The sequence below is a fragment of the Trichechus manatus genome, unplaced genomic scaffold (assembly GCF_000243295.1).
Source record: "Trichechus manatus latirostris isolate Lorelei unplaced genomic scaffold, TriManLat1.0 scaffold00068, whole genome shotgun sequence".
In the NCBI taxonomy this organism is placed as follows: Eukaryota; Metazoa; Chordata; class Mammalia; order Sirenia; family Trichechidae; genus Trichechus; species Trichechus manatus.
Window position 1 is genome coordinate 720,319 of NW_004444004.1, and position 13,770 is coordinate 734,088.

At 34.9% G+C, this 13,770-nt stretch overlaps 1 protein-coding gene across 1 annotated transcript in view; it reads left to right on the forward strand.

Moving 5' to 3' along the window:
• The first annotated feature begins 1,611 nt into the window (after positions 1-1,611).
• The window catches only part of DNAAF6 (dynein axonemal assembly factor 6), a 34,271-nt gene continuing 22,112 nt past the window's right edge, over positions 1,612-13,770 (forward strand). The window contains exons 1-4 of the mRNA XM_004379746.1: positions 1,612-1,764; positions 5,637-5,709; positions 8,842-8,947; positions 11,769-11,865. Of these exons, the coding sequence (XP_004379803.1) occupies positions 1,612-1,764; positions 5,637-5,709; positions 8,842-8,947; positions 11,769-11,865 (429 nt within the window). The remainder of the gene's footprint in view (positions 1,765-5,636; positions 5,710-8,841; positions 8,948-11,768; positions 11,866-13,770) is intronic.

A 13,770-nucleotide genomic window follows, 5' to 3' on the forward strand; every position in this document is an offset into this window, starting at 1 on the left:
GGCACTGTTCCAAACACTTTTACATGTATTAAGCTACTTATAACAATCCTTTGAGATAGGTACTATTATTATCCCCATTTTAAAGATAAGGGAAATGAAGTACAGAGAATTTAAATAATGTGCTCAAAGTCACAGAGCTAGGAAGTAAATGATGGATACAAATCCAGGTAGCATGATTCCACAGCCCTTACTCTTAACCACTATGATATACTGCCTCGATGATAGATGTACAGGACAATTTAACTTATATCCCTCAACATCTCTGCTAGGCATTAAGATCAATTTCCTATTTCAAGAAAAGGAGTCGAAATAATAGAAAAACACAATAAAACTGAAGATTTGTAATGCACCATCTGCATGCAGATAGATTTTGACATGTAACTATACCAGCACAAATTTACTGTTCTAGGCACAATTCAAAAGTTTTTAGTGGATCATTTAATAATAGTACTAAAAAAATGTTTCCTGCGAGTTAATTTTATAAAAGAATGTTTAAAAAAAAAATCAGTGGAAGGCTAGAAAAGTTTGCTACTGTATTTATGCCTAAATCACTAACAACAGGTCTGATTCTACAGTCTTATTCAGACAATTCATTAAAGTCTAACACCTCCAAGATTTTTAGAGATCTTTAATTTCTACTCCAAACATAACCGTACAGATTTTTTTTTCTTTTTCTTTTTGTAGAGATTTACAACACTGATATCTGTATGGTAGAATTATAGGTAGTTGTGATTTTCTTATTTATGTTTTTAATGTATTGTTTCCTAAAATTTCCACAATAGACATATATAGTATTCCTGTTATACTCAGAAAACAATTATTTTATTTTGTATGAACTTTCAGAAAAACCAATGAACCAACCCATTAGAGTTCTCAAGTATTGAAATAAAGCAGAAGGTACAGGCATGCCTGAGGCAAAACTGAAATGAGTAAAGTTTGTTGGAGGATCGACCCCAACAAACATCCTTTTCAGTTCACTGAATAAAATATACAGCCTAGAAAACACATGGAGACCTGGTGGCGCAGTAGTTAAGAGGTCAGGCTGCTAACCAAAATGTGGGCAATTCAAATCCACCAGTTGCTCGTTGTAAACCCTAAGGGGGAGCTCTACTCTGTCCTATAGGGTCACTATGAGTTGGACTCAATGGCAGTGGGTTTGGGCTTTTTTGTTTAGACAACATACATGAAACAGATAAAAAGGTAGTGTGAAACAGTAGGTTCCCAAATAATAATGTACAGTCTATATGATACTGACATATACTTTCTCTAGAGATAGGGCTCAAGAGTCTGCATTTTTAACCAACTTCCCCAAGTGATTCTTAAACACACTAAAACTTGAGAACCACTGTAGTAGGTGCTCAATAAATGCTTGTTAGATTAAATATGAACATTTAGGAAAACAGAGTGAATGCTTGAGTTTACTGCTGCCCCAGATCTATGAGTCAGCAAAGTACATGTATCTGAAGGAGTTTACAAGGATTTTCAAAGAAGAATAAGAGACAATGAAATGACCCAGGGAAGGTCGGGAGATGTGACACTTTAAAATTCTTGATGTCTTAAATAAAACATAAAAGTAAAATACCTCTTTCTGATTATCTTCTTCCTCAGAATATGGAATCTGAAAATACAGAAATTGAAAATATGGAAACTGAAAATGTGGAATCTGAAAATATGGAAATCGATACTGTTTCTTCAGTTTCTGCTCTACAAGCCCTCTCTAAGCTACTTTATCCTGAAGAAGAGGCTGATTTTGAATTTGAACAGGTGGTCATATACTTAAAGATAAATTAGTTCTGTTCACATTAAGTTATGAGACTATATTTGAACAACTTGTTCCAACCTTGCAGTGAGAGCAGGGCTATGTCATTTGATATATACACAGGAGATTGCAAGGCTGATTATGCATGAGCGTATAACCTCTAGTACATTTCTAACTAACATAATTATATTTTTTCTAAACCACCTGAACGCAGAATAGGAAAATAGTTCTGTAACTATGGTAGCAATAGCCACATTTCAAAATGTTTGTCATTTATATTTATGACCAAAGATTTCTTGACAACCACAGCAAGAATAGTAGCTAGCACTATTTAAGCCTAGACAGTATTTCTATAAAACAAATATTTTCAATTTTATAATATTAATTGGACCCCAAGTATCAGTCCCCTTAATTTTTTTTTTTTTGGCTACCCATGAAAGCAAAAGAGAAAATACTTTGAGGCAAATAATGGGACAAACTAGCTTCAGCCCACTAAAATTGGCTTCTGCATACATACTCAGTTACAGCTGTGGAGTCTAATTAGTTAAATAGCATTTGGGATCAGAACAGTAACCCCAGGGGGACTTGAAGCAGCAAGATGGGCTTCATTTTTGCTAGGAGAGTTCCCTGAACTGGTTTTTGGGCACTCCAAGGTCACTGCCAGTATTCCCAGAATGACAAACACTTTCATGTAACGCCTGCTCTCCACTCCTTAAATATCAGTGAACTTTGGCTATCAGATTGCCTATGTGAAGGCAAACAAAATTTGAGGCAGAAATTTCATTATTATACTACAATAAATCCATTTGCATAGTATAATTTTAATGACGTTTTTCATTGTTATGAGCAGTTTACCATGAATAAACCATCTTCATGAATATACGTATCAATTTACTCCTCTCCCCAATTTTTTTTGCCGTAATGTGGAAAAACAGGTATAATCTGAATATGTAGCAAGTTCAGTGGCTCAGATGGACACTGGATTGGGCTTCCTCCTTCCAGAAAGAGCTTTGGTGGAAACAGCAGAGTCAAATAAGACATGAAATGGAAATAAAATTTGTAAAAAAGGGGAAATGAGCTTGGAACTAGGATCAGGAACCAAGAAATTTTAGTCAGGAAAAAGTCTTATTAGAAGCTGAGCAAATAAAGAAAAATCAGGTGGTTAATAACAGTATGTACAACGAATAGTACACAAGAGAAAAAATTAGAAGCAATGTATCAACAAAGTTAGGAACACAAGCTCATTTTTTGCTACCTTAGCTGAAATAACAAAACAATCATTTCTGGAGGCCACATCCCGGGAAAGATAGAGCTATGCGATATAGAAAAAGTAATTAAATTAAATATTTGAGAAGCAGTGATCTTGAAGAAAAGAAAGTGGCAACTTGTAACTGGAACAGATTCAGAGATAGGATTTACCGTATTGCAAAGCCTGTTCCCTTTGGCATTTGTGTATGGAGAGGTTTATTTGCATCTAGCAGTGTTTCTAGGGGAAAGATGAGTGCTTATGAGAACAGAAAGACTAGGATCATTTTAGTGAGTTGTACAATTTATAAAGGAAAATTACTATAATAATGTATGATTCTGTATATCTGGGTGATAAGCAATTTTGAGATAATTGGTCATTCAGATACCACAGTACAGATATCATTAGAGGGTCTAGAATTAGAGTATCAGAACAGTGGGAGAGTAATTAATGTTTCTAATGAACTATTAAAATTTCCAGGAGAGAAACTGGTTTTCATTTTTCAATATGTATTCATCTCGGGAGCTGTGGAATGATTACAAGAGTGATGTGTTTTTGAGAATACAGTCTCTGAAAACAGCAAGAGAACTGTTGCATACATATCAGTTCATTTACACTAGCCCCACCATGAATTGGGAAGAGAGCATGCCTGTTGTTTTTTAAACTCATGAGAGAATCTTAAGGCCTATGGGAAATAAGGTTCACCACCCTTCACAGACATTGTAACAAGGATGTTCTAACTCTCTTCCATATTGTAAAGTGGCATGAACTGCAATAATAAATTGCTCAGATAATTGGATATGGATTCATGGTAAAGGCTCAAATGATATTCCTACAGAAAATAATTGCCAGATGGTTTTTAATGTTTCTATTATCCTGTTCCATCTTTTCACTTGAAATTTTCATTTTTAATCATTTATTTTTGTTAAGTTAATAAATTGAAATTCCCCTCTGTTCTGATGTACAGATCCAATCATCATTGTTCATGGAGAACATATCAATTTTTTTCAGGAATGTTCACGGTCTTATTTCTACTGATTTTAATTTTCTGTGGAATGAGGCACTCAACAAAATAAGAGGTCCTCGTGTTCCAAGAAAATGCTTTACCCTAATTGACTATTAGTATTCTGGTGATTAATAATTTAAGAAAAGTGCTACAAGTTTATATGACTTTAGTGATTTAAAAAAAAAAAAAATGTCCAGAATACTGTCTTGGGATTTTCCCATAAAAATGCCTTAACCGCAGATATAGCACTTTTGAAGCACCTTTTTGGAAAAGAATAGTTACTGTCTCAGACATTGTTGAGATATTATAGATTAATTTCTGATTTATAGCTGTTGGAATAGCTCAGCATAATAAAGACCCAGGTAAGCTTTTCCACCAGCTTTCAAGGACAGACACTATTCCCTTTGTCTAAATAGGGCATTATAACTTTTATACATTTGAAGCCTTGTGACATGAGGGCAGGGGCCTGAGAAAGGGAGAGGTAGAGGTGCTAGTTTGCCAAGATCCAAGGAGAAAATAACTTTTCGACTGCCAGCAGTGGAGTGAATTGGAGCTGCAGAGTCTGACATCAGCAAGAAAAACTAGTAAGAAATTAGAATTCTCTAGAAACATCAAATGAGGTGGCTTCTGCTATTTTGATGGTATAATATGTGTTATACTTAGTTGAAAAAATGAAGACTGTTCTTACACTGTGAGTCAGAGGCAGTCATGTGAAGTGTTCATGCTTGTGCAGAAGATGGCAAAATAAATTTGGACTGTGTGAAGACTGAAGTGGTTCAGCATATATATGCCACTATTAAGTTGGGGTTGCTGTTTAAATCCACTAATTCAGTGTCAAGAGATGGTGGGATGGGGAACTATTTCATACCCACAGTGGACAGAAGTAAAAGCAGTTATCAGGGCATTTGAATGGGTCATTTGGAGTCTAATTACTTAGACTCTATTTAGTGGTTAAATTTTATTTCTATAAAACTTTCCCATATATCTAGCCTCCATCTAACTATGAATAGACACTACTAATACCCCATAGATATCAATGACCTTATGCTAACAGTTCTAACCTTCATAGAGATGAATGTGGCTCATATTCTTATCTCTGTCCCTCGTTACCCCATTGCCATCGAGTCAATTCCGACTCATAGAGACCCTATAGGACAGAGTAGAACTGCCCCACAGGGTTTCTAAGTCTGTAATCTTTATGGAAAAAGATTGCCGCATCTTTCTCCCATGGAGCAGCTGGTAGGTTTGAACTGCCAACCTTTCAGTTAGCAGCCGAGCACTTAACCACTACACCACCTGGCCTCTGACTCTTGGCCCCAAGGATATATAATTTACTGAGGTGGAACTGGTGGATCTGGCCTAATGGAAGATCAAGTCTGCCCTAGGGTCTATTAAACAGAATACTTTTTGAAAGGGCAAGGAAAACATATTCAAAATAATAAGTGGCATCTGTCTCTCTGTTGTATAGCAATGATGAGTAATTGAACTGGTAAACTCTATATGAATTATTTTCGATTGAAAGCTTATTAAATTTAAATTATTTTAAAAATGCAAATTATTACTGGTCATTTATGTTATACAAGCAGTAATTACAGAATGTTGGACTTTTTTTTCTTCTATTCCAGTCAAATTGTTCATCTACTACTGGAGCCATGGGTCCTGGGAATATTGGACCACCAAAAACAGAAGAAGTCAAAAGTAAGTTATTTAATAAAGTAGTATATATTAATATAATCTTCTTCTTGGTAGAAAAATTATAGGGAGAGTAATATTAACCAATGGTAAAAAGAAAAGTTGCTGTCAGGTTGACTAACTTATGGCAACTCATGACAACCCATGTGTGTTAGAGTATAACTGTGCTCCATAGGGTTTTCGGTGGCTGATTTTTTCAGAAGTAGATCACCAGGCCTTTCTTCCAAGGCAACTCAGGGTGGACTCGAACCTCCAACCTTTAGGTTAGCAGCCAAGCACATTAACCTTTGCACCACCCAGAGACTCCAATACACACTAGCACTTATTAAAGATCATCTAAAATAATTAACAGCCATTTACATATAAAGATGCTGTTGTTACCCTACTGTTGCAGGTAAGTTGTTTTTCTAGTAATGGAAATTAATTTAGTTTGAATCATAGATATTCTTCGACATGTATTCTTGAGGTAGAAAATCAAGAAAGTAGCATGTGGTTAGACAACTTTTTATTATTTAGGGTCTAGTTACCAAAATCCTTAAATTATTCACCTTCTACCCTCCTAGATTCTGGCAACTTCACAGAATTCATTCATTCAACAAATATTTGTTGAGCACTTATTATATACCAGGCAGTATGATTATCTCTGAGACTACAGTGAAGTTCAGATTAGAAAGGGTTTCTGCCCTCATGGAACTAATAGTGTTTTGAAAAGGACAATAAAATAAATAGCCACAATTTTATCTTACATTGAAATGCTTATGAATTAATGGACATGGGGTTACATATAAAATCACAGGTCCAATAAACTAGAATAAATAATTTGAATGTTTTTCTAACATTTTGGTCTATACTTTTTCACAGAGTTGAACATTTCACACATCTTTAAAAAAAACAGAAGGCTCTAGTTCTACTGGTTATTATCACAGTTACAGGAGGATCAGAAGAGGGAGGAAGTGAAATTAATTAATCTAGCTAATTGTAAAAGATTTTATCTGGAAAAAAATGTTTAATATAATCCAGTTGCTAAAATGAGGTCTGGGGATGGTTTTAAATTTCCTGTTGCTATTGCTGTATATAATCAAGAGTCTGTTTGCCTTATCTGAGAGATATTCACTCCATGGAGAACTAGTTCAAATTTGGATTATTTCTGTGCTGCCTGTATTCCTGATAATGTGAGTCTAATAATCTCTGAATTTGGAGGGCAATGAGTCATATGCAAGAAGTTATATATAAACATATAGTTAGACTTTACAAAGCCCATGCTAGGTAGAAGCAGACAATTTTAAAAAAATGGGCAGAATTGAAAAACTGACAATCATGCATTTCTGGGGATGCTTAGAAGGACCTAAAGTAATATTCTGCACCTGATATGGGTCTCAATTTACTGCCCCAATAGTTGGAACAGACATAAACTGGTCCTTTATATGACTACTAGAGCCTATCTACTTTTAAACATTTAAAGATGACATGTAGAAACCCAGGCACATGCTCAGTTCTGCATAAAGGACAAATAATAGAGATTTTCTTTAAAACTCATGTCTACATGAGGAAAACACTGGGTTAAAAAATGATGATTGTATCCACTGTTTTCAGTTTCTTTAGTAGATATTATATTTTTAAGAATTGTGTCATGTTTTCATGGAGAAGTTCTGTAAGGGTTTTTATGTAGTAAAACACAATGCAATACTGCTAAGTGAAAGAAGCCAGTCCGGAAAAGCTACATACTGTATGATTACAACAATATGACTTTCTGGAAAAGGCAAAATTATACAGACAGTACAAATATCAGTGGTTTCCAGGGTTTAGGAAGAGGGGAGAAGAATGAATAGGTGGAGCACAGGGCATTGTTAGGGCAGTGAAGCTATTCTGTATGACACCGTAATGGTGGACACATGACATTAAGCATTTGTCAAAATTCATAGGCTGTACACACAAAGAGTAAATCCTAATGTGAACTATGGACTTTAGTTAATATGTGTCAATATTGGTTGATAAATTATACCAAATATACTACAGGAATGCAAGATGTTAATAGGAAAAACAATGTGCGAGGGGAGGGAATAAATAGGAACTTTGTACTTTCTGCACAGTTTTTTTGGTAAACTTAAGACTGTTCTAAAAGAGAAAGTCTATTTTAAAAAAAAACCACACACAATCTAAAATAAGACATTTCTACCCAAATCAAATTATTGTATGTTTGATTTGTTCTTTTATGTAAATGGGAATATTTCTGTCTTAGTCTGGGTTCTCTGGAGGAGCAAAACCAGTGCAGCATATATAAATATATATATATAGAGAGAAATTTACTTCAAGGAAGTGGCTCACACGATTGTGAGGAAATGGCTCATGCAATTGTGCGAGCTGGCAAGTCCCAAATCCGTGCGTCAGGCGACAGGCTGAAGACCTTTGCTGGTTCACGTGGTTGCAGGGGCTAACGAACTAAAAAATATGCGGGTCAGGCAGCAGGCCAGAAGCCTCTGCTGGTTTGCGGGGTTGCTGGGGGTTGGCAAATCCAAAATTTGCAGATCAGGCGACAGGCTGTAGACTTCTGCAGGCTAACGTTCCAAGAACCAGAGGTCAGGTGACAAGAAGAGTGCAAGATACAGAAAGAGAGAGCTTTGCCAAAACATCCATTTATATACTGGAGGCAGGCCATACCCCAAAGGACACTCCCCTTTCAACTGATTGGCAGCTCACATCAGATCACAAAATGGAAAGTGATTACATAGTGTCTACCAAATCAATGAGAATCATAGTCTAGTCAAGTTGACACATAGCATTAACCATCACAATTTCTTTGCTTACATATGTATAGGGTAAAAGACTAGAAAGGTATATGCCAGAATGCTAACATTGATTATCTCTGGGCAGTTGGATTGTAGATTTTAAAATTTTGTTCTTTTTGCTTGTATGTCTTTTCTAAATATTCTACAATTAACATGTATTAGTTTTGTATTGACAAAAAAATTAAAGTCAGTTGTTACTAATTTAGCTTGTGTTCAGAAAAAAACAAGCTAGTGATTACAAATAGAAAATGTTTTATTTGAATTGTCCCAAACTGAGTATGAAGAAGAACAGGAGCAATTTAGAGGGGAGAAATGAGCAACAGTTTCAGTTTTATCTTCCATTTCTTTACAGTCATCCCTCAAACCAGTGTTGAAATTAGCGAGGACATTTGGAATGCAGAAGAGGTTCCAGAAGGAGCAGAGCATGATGACATGTGGGATGTTAGGGAAATACCTGAGTAAGTCAAATGAAGCCTGGAATGTGTTTAAGGGTTCAAGTTAGATATGTCCTCTGATACCATTTCTATTTTTTGACAAGATTCATAAAGTAACTTACACCACAGAAAAGATAAAACTATAGTGACACACAGAAGACATGGGTAATTGATGATTTTTTTCCTGTAGAGAGAAACAAATAATAAAACATAAAACCTTCCTTTCAGTTACTATCTAACAAAAGAATGAAAAATACAGTCTTTCCATTATAAATTTATATTTAATGTCAATTGTGTAATGTGGAACTAACAGTGGGAGAAACCCAGCCCCTTAAATTACAAGCATTCATACAAACTAAATTACAAACCATGTTTATGAATCAAAGACCTGCTTTTAATTACTCAATGTTCCACAATTTCTATAAAAGGCTGTGCTCTCCCTCTAATTATCAGTTATTACCTGGACTTATTTATTAGATATTTTTAGAAGTATAGTTAGTATTTAGTATATTTTGCCAGAGGGATTGTAGCCTTGCTTTGTAGCCCTTTCAATATTATCAAATTATAAACATGGAATTTAGAATAATGATCATAAAAAATTTTTACTCTGATTAAAAAAAGGAAGACTCATACTTTTGAGGAACTTAAAGTGTGTTTACATACATAGTGGAAATTAATGCTTAAAGAGACTAAGCTTTAAATACATATTTAAATAAAACCTTGATTGAATATTTAGAATAACTTGTAAACAAAGGTAATATTTACTAAATTATAATGTACTTTATAAATTCTTAAAGATTTCTATGACAAGTGACCTGAAAAGTTTTCTAATTCTGACTACAAAACTGTGCCCAATGCTTTAAGAAAACACCTGTGTTTCTATCTTCTGTATCAGTTCTGAAAACAGAAGCAGGGGGAGACTGCAGATAATTAACTAGAAAAAAATCCAGCTTTAGAATAAATAATGTCAAAAAACATAAACCTCATTTTAAAAAAGGAGATTTTTTAAAACAACATTTCTGTCTGCATCCTAAGAATGCAGAGAGTAAATCTCAGGTTATATTTATATAACACCCACACATCCATATGAAAGGTAAGAATTAAGTCACTCATTTGTCATATTGTCTAACGAATGTCAAACATCTATATGCGGCAAGCTCCAAATTTGAGTAAATTTTCACTTTTCAACCTGATGTTTGATGTTCTATAGATAGAACATCCGTGTGTTAAGTGAATAATAACGCCAGTCAAGATATGAAGAAAGTTGCTGTATAAGATTTTTTCATCTTTATTTTCTACCTCATGAAAATACATTTCAAAATATCCCAAAAGCCTGATAGGAAAACGGGTGAAGGACATGAACAGGAAGTTCACAAAAGAAGAATCACAAGTGGCCAAATGAAAAATAAGGATCTTTAAGTCACTGGCCTTAGAGGAAAGTATGAGGGTCTTTATTCGGGAGATTTTTTTTTTTTTTAATTTGAGAGATTTTTGAAGGAAGATTTGGTATTTGAGTAGATGTAATGGATGAGAGGAGAGCATCAAAGATAATGTTACAGTTACTTGTTGGGGTGATTGGATGAATATCAATGGCATTAACTGTGATAGGGAGTAAGTGGAGGAGAAGCAGTGAGTTTGGTTTTGGATATGTGAATCTGAGATGCCTTTGTGGCATTCAGGCAAACCACTATAGAAGGCACTTGGAAAATAGAGTCTGGAGCTCAGGATAAGAGCGGGATCCATTTGGGAGCCACAGGCATACGGATCAATACCTTTCTGTTCTGTTTTAACCTGGTTTCACCTTTGTAAATATTTGGTAGCCTCTTAAGAGAAAAGTGCTCCATTTCAAATAGCTCCTTTTGGTAGTCCTGTTCAAACTCAGAGAAATCCCTTTTATTGTTCTTGGGCATTCCTATTTGCCAATGGTCAGAAGTTCAATCTATTCTTTTAGTCTTCCTGTCCAGAGACTTACCATTTGTTCATTAGGGTACAATCAGTGGGAAAAAAACAGTTTGTCAATTTTTGCTTATTTCATTCCATGTGAAGAGATAAGGGTAAGTTATGGCTGGGTGCTTCTAAAAACTATTCTATCCCTAGGGACTCAAATTTGGGAGGAAGAAAAGATTTGTGAATTGACATGTATGTGCTAAAATATCAGAAAATTTTTTCATTGAACTAAGAATTCTGTAGGACTAGATTCTAAACTCTGTAATGTAGCTGTGTTGGCTGCATTACCTGTCTTTCTATTGTAGAATTTAAGAGGTGGAAAAGATCACAGAGATCATTTAGTTCAAACACCTCTTCCCCCATAAATTGTATAAATATGATGAAAGCTGAGACCCTATGAGTTTGTGATTTGTCCAAGGTCACACAGTTAGTGACAGAAACACTACTAAAACTCAATTTCCTGACTCTGGTCTGTGGCTTAAATGTAGCAGAGGAGGGTTTCTATCTATCCATCAAACTCTGGGCTATGGATCCAGTATTTTTCTGAGCCATTGTTTTCCAGGAAAAGACTTTCCTTTTTACTTCTATTTTTAATCTTTACTAGAATATTAGAAGTTCCCTCAATCCAGTTTATTTGTATAGTTCTAAAACAGCTAAGCTTTATTTTAGAAATCTAGTATATATGAAATAAACAAAACCCTACTTTTTAAGTGTTTGGCATTTTTGACTAAATTTCTAGACTTCTTTTATGTTTTGCTACGTACCTGAATACTGCAAACACTTTATGTAGTGCTTTTGTTTTTTGTAATAGCATGTCCTCATAAGGTTCTAGTCTTCTCCTCTGTGACAGAAAATTACTCTTCCATTTCAATCTCTATTATTATTGACTTTTCTTCAGGTATGAGATTGTATTCAAACAGCAGGTGGGAACTGAGGATATTTTCCTAGGATTGACCAGAAAGGACGCTTCTACAGCATGTTGTGAGGATCTTGTGGTAAGCCTGTCTGCCCCCCCCGCCACCCATTTTCTGTATGACCATTATAGCTAAATTGAATGAATGTTGTATACATAATACTGTAGGCAAGATTGTAGACTCTTTAAAAATAGTGACTGCTATATTTCAGGTACTAGGGGAGTAATGAGCTAGACAGTTTAAAATTGGTAAACGTCTACAGACATGTAATAAACTAAGTTTACACATGAGGATAAGATTTACAAATAAATACAATAGAATTGTATGACATAATACAGGACTTCTAGTCCCATTAAAACTGCCCCATCTGTTTGTACTGAATTTTTTTTCACCCTAGTCCCATACATGTGATATGATTGGTTATCAACTTCTAATGAGTTGACAGGCAATCGGAATGAAATATTTTCTTTCCTGAATCTGTGTTATCTCTTATTTCTGTATTTCTTTTAATGACTCAGCTTGCATTAGGGGATTTAAAAAGGGATTTTCTTCTTAATTTTTAGCCCTAAATTTCTGATTTAAAATACTAAGAAGACATCTAAAAAGTTACTTGACTCCCTTATCTGAATGACACTACAGCATGTTGGACAGTATCCTTGCCAAGTCAGTGTTTCTATATGATAACCATAGCAATACCTATAATATCAATTATACTACCTTACTTTTGCTCATTTGATCCTCACAGTGATCTTGTGGGAAAGTCTGGGCCTACCTAGCCTAGAGAGTGGAATGAGACTCGTTTTGGCAGCATACACAAGTACTTCTGGTGTTGAAAATTCCTTTTTTGAAATCGGGCTTTGCATCCACCATTTTTCCTCCTCTCTTACAATACTCTGCATTATAGAGTAGTAAGGTGTTCATAAAACCACCAGTTGCCATCAGTTCCTACTCATGGCAACCTCATGTGTGTCAGAGTAGAAGTGTGCTCTATGGGGTTTTCAGTGGCTGATTTTTTGGAAGTAGATTGTCAGGTCTTTCTTCTAAGGCACCTCTGGGTGAACTGGAACCTCCAGCCTTTAGGTTAGCAGCCGAGCACGTTAACCATTAGCACCTCCCAAGGACTCTCCAAGGTGTTCATAGGAGATATTTAATATACTTTCCTTAAGCAAATAGTAATGGAATCTTTCTTTTGCATAACTTCAGGTTTTCTCTTATTAGCAAAATCTAAGATATTCAATTGAATCAAGTAACATAATGGGAATAGTGACTTTAAGTACCTCAGGAGATTTTTCTATCTCTAATGAGTTAAGGTTTCAAGTGGTCTTGAAGTAATTAGCTCCCAGGGTTTTATCAGTAATATCAAATTTATCAAATTCCTCTCTCTTAAACTAGTTCAAAATTATGTTTCTGATATTTATTGTTGAGGGTTGCTCTAAACTCCAGAGAAATTCTAGACCCTAAATAAATAAAACTGTTGTGAGCCTTTCTATTTCTCTCCTGCAAATTGCTACTAATTTTAATAATAAAGGTATCCTGAACGAAGAATCTTGGAAACTAAGTCACACCTCAGGATAAGAATATACAATTTATCTAAAACTCAACAAGTATATGCAGCAGAAGAGTTAATCCCTCCCTCTGATAAATTTATAATCGATTGGGGAGACAAAGCTAACATAAATGAACTCATTTTATTTTTAACAATTCTAAGTATACTAGGAGTTCAGAGGGTTTGGATGAGTGCCAGATGAAGGCACCGCTGAATAAAATGAAATAAAATTAAGCATTTGCTGGTCCTATGGCACTTTACCACACAATTAATGTGTACATTTAATGTGATAGTGTGCCTATTTTTTTTTTTTGTATACTTTTCTTTTTCTCTTTCTTTCCTTTTCCTCATTTGTTCATTCATTAAATACTTGGTGACTACTACTATATACCAGGTATTGCCCTAACTGCTAGGGATACAAAGATAAATAGTTAATTGCC